General features: G+C 40.5%; 1 protein-coding gene across 2 annotated transcripts in view; it reads left to right on the top strand.

Annotated features, from left to right (window-relative positions):
• Positions 1–3573: 3573 nt before the first annotated feature.
• rasgef1ba (RasGEF domain family, member 1Ba) overlaps positions 3574–10253 on the top strand; it is a 35162-nt gene continuing 28482 nt past the window's right edge. The window contains exons 1-3 of one of the 2 annotated variants that reach the window (XM_041998343.1): positions 3574–3687; positions 4523–5131; positions 7367–8104. In XM_041998343.1, the coding sequence (XP_041854277.1) occupies positions 3639–3687; positions 4523–5131; positions 7367–7878 (1170 nt within the window). In that variant the 5' untranslated portion in view covers positions 3574–3638 and the 3' untranslated portion in view covers positions 7879–8104. Of the gene's footprint in view, positions 3688–4522; positions 5132–7366; positions 8105–10253 lie in introns of those variants that run through there. The other variant, XM_041998342.1, reaches the window with a different exon arrangement.

The raw sequence follows: 10253 nt of genomic DNA, 5'->3' as shown, positions 1-10253 counted from the left end.
ATTCGCGTGTGAAACAGCTCTCAAGCAGGCAGTGCTGCTTTATATTTGCACAGTGAGGAAGGATTTTTATCTCTGGAATCTCAGAGTTTGTAGCTATTTCCAAAACTGGAACTACAAAATCAGAAATTTAAAGAGGGGTTGAACAAAATAGCCCCAACAAATTAGCCAGAGTAGATTTGGTGCTTGTACTTTTTGAGTTTAAAAAGAGAATCAAATTTGCAAGAAGCTCAAGGGCTTACAGGGATAAAGTCAAGAACTGAACCAGTCACAGGAGATCAGTTTAATGTGTTCAAAGAGATCGAGAACTGAAGATTTGTAAAGATCAAACAAAAAAAAAAAAAAAAAAGTTTTATTGTTTATTCCGTCTTGGTTTACCAGAAATGAAGCAGGCTCGTCAGCATGCTTTCGGCCCGTCTCTTGGTGCTTTCCAGACAAAATGCAAGGTAGGAATTTCTGAAGTTTTTGCTGGAAATTTCAACTGTGATGCTCCTCCCAAGTCAGCAGACCCCCAATAACCATTACAACAGAATCTCTCATGACTAGCTTGTGCATTTAAAAAAAAGTCTTGAAATCTGCAGAAAATGTTTCGTTCATTTGTAATTTGGTCCATTTGTCTCTTATTAAACTTTGTTTGTCTGCATGTACAGTAGGGGTGTAAATAAAGTCTGATCAGGATGCAGGGTAGTGAGACAGTTACGCTTTGGGATCATTGAATTGTTAGATCTCTAACATCCAGTATGTGTGGTGCAGTGTTTGTGTAAAATATGTGTTGTTAAAAACTGGTATGACTAACCAATGCAAACTAACATTATATCATGATGACAAAAACCTTGCAAATAGTGGCTGAAATATGGAACAATATTTCCTTTAAACTTTCGAGTCCTGTGTCTATTTTTTAGGCCCCTGTCTTCATTACCACGCAAACATCTCCATACCTACTCCATCCCGAGAACTTCCACTTCCCACATTTGGCTAGTGTTCAGTCAGTCACAAAGGCTGTTAAAGAGGAGCAGAGGTGGAGGCAAAACACCGCCTCTGTGATGATCTGACACTTTGATGCAGCAGGTTCAAGGCTTGTCCTGCACAATGTTTTCAGCAGTCTTTATTATTTTTATTTTTTTTTTACTTTCCTCCCACTTACAGCAGTTATTTTACATTCATACGGTCTTATCAGTGATTTCCATTTTATTCTGCAACATTACTGTTTCACTAATTACAAGCAAAGAGAATCAGAGAAACTACTACATTTAGACAGGTGGACCTGCTGTCTGCGTATTTTGTGTTGACTTGTGAGACTGGGTTTATAACTGGTTTATAACTAGAACACAGATTTTCCTGCTTTTACCTGAGATGAGCAAATCCACCACAAATTAACATTCAGGAAAATGGCCACACTGAAAGTGATTTCTTTTCTCTTAATATGAATATAAATGATAAGTGGAACATCTAACGTTACCAACTCCCCCTCACCAAAGACCAGTACTGAAACTTCTTTCCTGGGTCTTAACAGGTTCCTGGAAAAGTGTGGGAAGAAGTTGGTGGTATGACTTTTCAGTTCTATGAAACCCCCTCTTTCATGATAAACAAAAGGGGATTTTTGTGTTCTTTTTTTATTCCATTGCATCTTTTTCCGCATATAGTGTTAAAAAAAACCCTCTGAAAAAGCTACAACTGTCTTTTCTTATTTCCTCTTTGTGAGATAATTGTAGGCTGGAGAAAAAGCCATTTTTGTTTTTGTTCTCAGTTTCTGATGTCAGATTGTTTTGTTCTGTCATGTGACTCCCAGAAGAAATGAAAGAAAAACCTCTCAGAATATTTCATCATTACAAAACTGATTCTCGTGTTTTTCTCTGTATTTTGAGATGCCGCTGAAACATGATCTCACACTGCTTGCAAACTCAGACTGTTACAACAATAGAGGAAACTGGAAGGGTTTATTATCAGGGCGATTCTTTGTAAAATAAATAATCTGCCTCCAACAACTTGCAAGCGACTCAGACAGATCTGAAAAACATGAATTTAAAGGCCACTTTGTGAAAGCTAAGCAGAAATTTGAGCTGTTGAGCTAAATAAGGTGTATGCCACAGATATTAAAATGAATTTGACGTTTTTATGTAATTCTTTTTAGATGCCAGTATTGGTTCTCTCTGAAATTGTGATGTGTGTTGTTCAATATGGAATGGCTTCAACTAAACAGCAGACAACACTCTCTGTTAAGATCACTGTTGTTCCCATTGCTGCTCATTCCACTGCATAACAAAGCCCAGAATGCAAATGTTTCTGCAGGAGAGAAGCTTAAACATGCATTAGCAGCACCTTAGAAGCTGCCGCCCCCTCTGTGTTTGAGGATGAATGAATGAGGAGTGACGTTTCAAAACAGAGGTAGAAACACCAGAGATCTTAATGCTCTCTTCAGACATCCAGGGAATGCACAAGACAAACCATTAACACCTCATAGCCTCTTTACGAGCTTTTTCCTCAGGATTACCCCCTCTTGTCATTTTAAGTGGAGGCAGGTTGTGGTCTCTGGGGAAGCATCACACTTAGCAGTAACATGCAGACTAGTATCTGTACAGGTATGAGTGCTGTCTGGGTCGTGTTGCTGGATGGTCAACAAGGTAAACTGTGATCATCCTATCATGTCTTCTATGATTTGCCATTTCACCAGCAGCAGTGGAATCAGTTCAAATCTGATAACTTTTCTCACTGCAGAAAACTTTCTGCTCCATTCTTTTGTCCTGGCCTTTTAAGTCCCACCCTGCTGTGAAACTGCTTTTTCATTCCAATGAATGAGGGGGCTGCAGCGCTATTTTCAGTCTCAATTTTACCATGGTGTTTTACATACCTGCAACTTCACACTCACATAACACACTACCAACAACTAAAGTGTGCTTTCCCATCTGTTTCTAACCTTCTTGTAAAATTTGTTGTGACATAATATAAATACCAAATACAACACAAACCTAACCACGGGACATTTATTTTAGGACATTCACAGGACACACCCCTCTTGTCATTTCCCCCCTTACTTTCTTACTTTCAATCTCTTTATACAATACAGAACAAGTAAAATAATATCTGGAAGAGAAAAACAGAGAAAGACATTAAAAAACACAAATGCTCTACTAAAAAGGAATTAAATATATCTACAAGACTTAAATAATACAAATAATACACAGACTTTTTAAATGTGTACAAATGATTACAGATGTAGACAAACATTAGCAAAGAACCAGTGATTTTATTTCTGGGAATTTAAGAAATCATTTCTTCTATAATAGCTTCTTCAATAAATGTGAAGCTTAAATTATTTTTAAAAAATTATTTAAATTGGTTTTAAAAAAAACTAACAAACAGAAATCAAAGAATAATGGTGGGCACTGAACCTAAAAGTTTTTTTTGAAAATAAAAATAGTCCAACGAAATGAAGAAGCACAGTAGAAAGATCTGCTTTTGTTATTGTCATGGCAACAAATTATATCTCTCAAGAAAAAAAATCTGATTTAAAAAAATGAATATACTTTTCAGTCATTTTTTAAATGTGACGACACGTCACGTGACTCAAACGTTGATCGCCGTAAACCGGAAGTGAGGATTGGATGTGTGTTTCATGTTTACGTTTGTTTTAACCCATAAAAATGAATCCTACAACGATCAACTCGACCAGCTCCGTGTCAACAACAAGAAGTAAGACCGAGTTGAATCAGCTGGCTCGTTTATTTGTTGTCAAACTCAATCAGAGACGCATATTTTGAAATGTGGGTCAGTTAGCTGTTAGCTGCAAACGTTAGCTGTTCTTCCTCAGACCGAAGTTGGATTTCTGTTGATTCTCACGCAGTTTTGAAGCTTTGAAGTCAGTCGTTTCTCAAAAATGATCCCCCCAATGTGCCACCAAACCTTGTTTTTAAATGTCGAGCTGTGTCTGTGAGTTATATTGTTTGCTAGCGCTTAATATGCTCATATCCTCCAGTTTAGCTAGTGAGAAAGTATGTTAACGTATGATTTCTGTTCAGTTCACCGCCATACTCATGTTTAAAACATTGTTAATAAAGTAATTTATTGCAGTCGATCATATATGACTGGGATTCAAAATTGACAGCTTTACAGCTTTTACCTGAACATATTTGGCTCATAATCATTCAAAGTGCACATGATTATTATTCTAAGAGGCTGGATGTTTGATAAGGTGGCACATACATAGTCATGTGTTTTTTTATTCAGCAAGTTGTACCTAAGCTGTTTTATTATTGTACCTGCATGGAAAGAACCCTACCTTCATTTATTGTAATAATTAAGAGCTATTATAGATCATTATTATCATTGTAGAATATATAGAATAACTAAGATGTAGGCATATTAGCCTGTGCATGATCACTCTTTCTTGTATTTACACTTATTGGGAGTGGGGATTTTAGGTTTTACCCACATATTTTATCAATGACAACATATTACAAGCTCAGAAGAGAACAGTTTCATTTTAGCTGTATAGATCACATAATCTGGCTGTGTTCTGCATGCACAGGGAAACGAGATGCAGAGCGTTCGGTTAACTGGACGGCGGAGGAAACTCAGGTGCTCCTATGTGCGTGGAGTGACGAGCGTGTCCAGAGGAGTTTAGCAGAAAACCTCCGCAACACTCACGTCTTCAAGCACCTCTCAGCCCGCATGAGCGAAATGGGCTTCTCTCGGAGTCCCCACCAGTGCCGACTGCGCGTCAAAACTCTGAAGGCTAACTATGTGAGAGCTAAACTACAGAAGAGCGTTAACGGCTCGCAGCCGTGCACTTTTAAGTATTTTGCAGAGATGGATGCAGTGTTGGGAAGAAGATCAGCGGGAATGGAAAAAGGACTTAGGTTAATTTCTCTGGATGGGATGGCAGAGTCTTATGGTAGAAGATGTATCCCAGCAGATTTTAATTCTAAGACTAAAGTTGGTGCAGATTACCTTAGTGCTTTGGGGAGTACAGAAAGACAAAGTTTTAATTGTTTGGAGCAGCGGGTATCTGGTCAGCTCAACTCCGAGATCAAGTTGGAGGACAGAGAAGAGTCATCCAATGAGTTTGAATTCAGTGATCCAGGAATCTCTCAACATGAAGCTTATACGGAAACAACCATTCGCCCTGAAAGTAATGGTAAGTACTCTGATAATTACCTTTACATCACTACATAATGAAAAGGACTTCTGATAAGCATTTCTTATTTGCTTTATGGGATTTATTTATAGTTTCATTCATTGTATTTGTTTCATCATTAGAATTTAGTGTTCAGAACTAGCTTTGTGTGTAATCATAACTTTTTAGAAGTGCACTGTTTTCCACTAATGGCGGCACCTGAACATGTTTTTTAATTAAATTTGATCCAGTTTATTTATATATTAACAGTTCAAAACAATTTCAGTGTGTATATTTTTTACTTATTTTTCCATTCATAACTGGGTGTTGATCATGGCTCTGAATCTGTCTTTTTCCACAGTACTTGGTGCAAGGATGTCCAGTTCTGGTTTTAGATGTTTTCCTGCTTTAACACACTTGATTCTGAATAAATGGTTTCCTCATCAGCTTGTCAAGTTCTGCTGAAGCCTGTCAGTGATCCGTTATGAGAGTCAGGTGTGTTGTAGCAGGAAACATCTGCAGGAACTGGACATCGCTGACTTAGTTACTTAGTGTTTTCACTGTATGGATTGTGATGCCGTTGGTTGTCTCCATCTGCCTCTTGCTTTTTTGTCGTAGTCAGTACGTCTAGCAACTACATCTACAAGTGACTTCAGACTCGAGTGTTTTCAGTTTTACCTGAGGATGTAGAGGATGCAGCAGAGCAGCTGTGTTATTGTGTTTCAGACATTCTTGGTACTCCAAAGCATGCTTGAGGCTAAGATGGTGCAGCAGACTTTATCTGGACATCGTTTCATTGACTGGTTTGGTCCACGTCTAACCTTTTAGGGTTCAGTCACACCACGATAGGCCAGTAGACCCAGTACGATTGGGGACTCTGTTCAGACGGGGGAGTGCAACATTCTCCCGGACCGAGAGTGCGTTCATGCTGCTCAACTCAAGCAAATCTGATCTTTTAAATAATGTATTTCCCTCCTCACCAGAGGCAACGCTGCATCAAGAATTACTGAAGGAGAAGTTGAGACACACAATGAAGAAGAAAACTCGTTCATCTACTGGTTAATGCAGGACAGCTTCAGTTTCCACCACATAACAGCAAAACATGAAGCTACAGAAGATGCTAGTGGTCTTGAGTTGACCATATTTCTCTCTGAACTTTTACGTCTTTCCCCCTGCCAGAGCCGCCTATCGTCCCGCAAGCGTATGTTTTGGTTGTTTACCCACAATGCCCTGCGCTGAACCCAGAATGCCCTTTGTTTTGTGTCCCACTTCCAATATTTGGTTTACATAAAAAGACCAAGCCGCGTTTGTAGGCGGACCAGAGATCACTTTTTTGATCTGAATCAGTGTTTCTTTGCACATTTACACCTCCCCAAACCAAGTGGACTTCCAAGCAAACAGACCAGGATTTGAATCAAAAGGGCTTCTGTGAACGCGCTCTTAAAACCAAAGTGTCTCCACCCAACAGCTCCTTTCCTTCTGTGTCCTCATGTTCAACTTCAACATCTGCCACAGCTTCACTCTCTGGACTTTCTCCATCCATTTTCACCACTCAGCATCTCCAGTAACACAGCTGCTCTGCTGCATGTTTAGTGGTGCAGCAGTGAAATAAGTCCCCCCTGAAACAGTTTCCAGCTGCACTAGGTTTCCCACATTGTTTAGTCTGTTTAAACTGGTGTTTGTGGAAAAAGACAAGTACATATCAAAAGAAAGAGGAAAAACAGTTTCGATACGAACCCGTTTACCACCCAGCACTACAGTGAGAGAGGAAAACAGTCCAGGACGGTGTCACCAGGTGAAGGGACAGATAATGATTTGTGCTTGTTACTGTAAATAAAAAAAATCCTTTAGAGTAAGAAGTAACAGCTCAGTAACGGTGGTATTTTCAGCTGCGTCCATTTGTTGCTTGTACAGCACAGTTGCCAGTATGAATGGTTGAGAAGCTGTACTTCAGAATGATGGCGTTATCTCGCTTGATGTGCTGTGGAGTCTCACAGGAAACACAACTACTGCACATGTGATGTGGCTTTGTCATCTTTGTCAGAACATTTTTGCAAATGTGCCCAGTTTCTGAGTGGTTGACAGCCATCACATGATCCGTGATGAAGCAGTTAAAGCTCGCCTCTGATGAAGGGCATCATTTTTAGTTGTTTTAGTTACAGTAAAAATAGAACCAGACCCCTTATCGATTATTTATGTATTATTTTTGCTTAGAAGATCATCTCATGTTGAACTGTTTTATATTTCTCCTCATAGGTACAACAGTGGAAACCAGCCTGAGCACTCCTTCCCCACATGTTTTACCACCTCTTGCTGCTCCTCCTGTTCTTCCTCCTCCTCCTCCTCAGCCCACCACATCTCATCTCTCAGGACCACCTGATGACAGTTCCAACACCCTTCCCACCTCTGGCCAGAATCACGTTGTGTCCTCCTGCCTTGAACCTATCCTTAAGCACCTGTCAGAGTGCTTCCAGCAGCTGGTGTCAGAGACGCGGAGTTTACTGGTGCAGCTGGAGGGTCAGAGGCAGGAGCATGCCCGCTGGCACCAGGAGCTCCTGGCCCAGTGGCTGCAGAGGGAGGAGCGCCGGCAGAGGGAGGTGGCTGAAAGGGAGGAAAGGAGGGAGAAGGCTCGCATGGAGCATGAAATCAGAGTCCTGGAGCTGCTCCACAGCCTAACAACACAACACGGATGCACTCGAGGAGGCAGCAAGACCCAATCAGAGGATCTGACTGGTCCAAATCACACCAGGAACAGAGATGCACATTAGGATGCAACCACACAGGAGACTTTTTTTTAACATTGGAATCGTATTCTAGCTCAGGTTAAAAAGTCTCTAAGTCTGGACTTATTTTATGTCTGAGCAGGACTTGGGAGGATGATTGTGGTGCATAGGAAATGTAAGAAATCAAATAGTGCTTTCAGCCAGACACGGTTCAGGTTCTGGTTTCATCTTCGTTCTGTTCTACAGTTTCCCAAAATAAAGAATATATTCAGACACTAGAGCGAATTTCATGAGATTTTAGGATGTCACGTGAGTTTATATCAGTGTTTCTCAATCCTGGCCTCAGGGCCCCCTGCCCTGCATGTTTAGAGGTAACCCTACTTTAACACACCTGAATGAAATGAAAGGCTTGTTTTTTTTTCTTTGTAAACAGGTTTGCAAAGAAGTTGATGAAGTTAATTCATCTGAACCAGGTGTGTTGGAGTTGGAACACATCTAAGACGTGCAGGGCAGTGGTCCAGAGGACCTGGATTTAGAACACTGGCTTATATAAATCATCAACCCAAATTTAAATCAGTTGCCAGGCGACATAACGCATTGACACTCAAGTTACACGTTACCTCAGTTAGCCGATCTGAGCTTTATTTTCACCTGGTGGTCTGTAGACCTGCATCGTTAGCCGTGGGAGACCGGGCGGGGGCGGCGGGACTCGGTCGGCTGCTTCGGTTGTCCTGACTGTCCAGCAGCAGGAAAGATGGACATGCGATGAAATGTCCAGCTTTTTTTGTTTTTACTGTCGCAGTATTCCTCCTTCACTTTTTAAAGCAGATTATTTGGTCTGGTGTTTTGTTGCTTTATTTTTATTTGTTTCTTTGTTTTTTGTCTTTTTTTTGTTTGTTTGTTTTTACTTTTCTACGGCATAACTTGCAGTACAGCACCTGTGTGAACATCGGTAGGCAGCAATGGTCTGGCTTCAGCCTTTTTTTTCTTTTTTAACTTTATTGAAACAGAAGTAATCCAGTGGTGTGACATTCAGGTTCAGAATGTTTGAGTGTGAAAGCGCAGGTGTGAAAAGGCTCAAAGGTTAAGTCTAAAAGAGGAATCTGGCCTTTTCTTTGTTGCCACATCTGTTGGGGACTTCCTGTGGTAGTACTAAATGAAAAGAAAAAGTTAGGCTCCTTTTATATGAATTAAAGATATTTTAAAACCACTTTCATACTGAAATTTGTAAAAAAAATGCCAATATTTTTAAATGGTTAAAAAGAAAAGAAATTTGTGAGACTTTTCAGCCACTGTGGGAACAACCAGCACCATCACGCTGTTAACCTCACATCTAATAAACAGAAACATGCATTACTTTACTTATTTGAGAATCATTTAATAGTTTTTGTTTTAAAAAGCCATTAAAATATCTTATTATACAACGACTCATTTGTCAGACTAAGATGTGGTAAATGGATGAGTACTTGCACCTTTCCCTTAACTGCAGTTTTCAATGCGTATGAAGGCTGTACATGCGTTGGATCTTCATGCTAGCTGTGCTTCTGTAAACATAAAACTCGCTGAAATAGCCTGGCATGACTGGGATCTGGCTGCTACAGTGATAGTGCTGAACTTATGTTCAGTTTGTAGCACAAACTGTGGAGTCATTAAATCTAGTAGAACATTTCACCCTCAGCACCTCGGCCTGGGTGTCACAGTAGCATGAGACCTGTAGCATAGTTCAGATGCTCACATTACACCCAGTGACCACTTACACGGTTCAGCTTGGAAGGTACCGTTTGCCTTCAGAACTGCCTTAATTATTTGTGGCATGAATTAAACTAATAATAAACTTTAATTTAATTAGTTGCTGCAGATTTGTCTGCCACACATCCATGATGCGAATTTCCCGTTCCACCACAACCCAAAGCATAGATGACAGACAGCCGGGGGCTACTCCTGACCCCGTTCCTCACATCTTCGGATAGTGTTCATTACAAGATGGGAGGATGACAGAAGATCATTACTGATGGGGACTGTGGTTATGCAAGACATTGTACTGACAGAGGTCACTGAGGAGGATGAGGAAAGGTCACTGTTTATGTCAGCTTGGAACAAGCAAATCAGATCGCTGTCAAAACAAATGTGTGAACAAATGGCTCTGTATGCTCTGCAGCTCGACATGTTCACCTGCTACCAGGGCCTGTAAGGCCCACTTAATGGACGACTGATGTTTACAGTACTAGTAGATCAAATTTGGAGGATAATCACACAGGTAGGCTGTGGTGGTTAAACCAGGACACGTTGGTATGAAGGGGACAAAAGTAAAATACCCCCCACCATTACACCAGCAGCAGCCTGAAGCGTTGATCCAAGGCAGGATGGATCCATGTTTTCATGATGTTTCTACCAAATTCTGAGCCTAGCATCTGAATGTG

Source organism: Melanotaenia boesemani, chromosome 11 (genome assembly GCF_017639745.1).
Source record: "Melanotaenia boesemani isolate fMelBoe1 chromosome 11, fMelBoe1.pri, whole genome shotgun sequence".
NCBI classification, from domain to species: domain Eukaryota; kingdom Metazoa; phylum Chordata; class Actinopteri; order Atheriniformes; family Melanotaeniidae; genus Melanotaenia; species Melanotaenia boesemani.
Note: the sequence above shows the minus strand (reverse complement) of the source record. Positions and strands in the feature narration are given on the sequence as shown.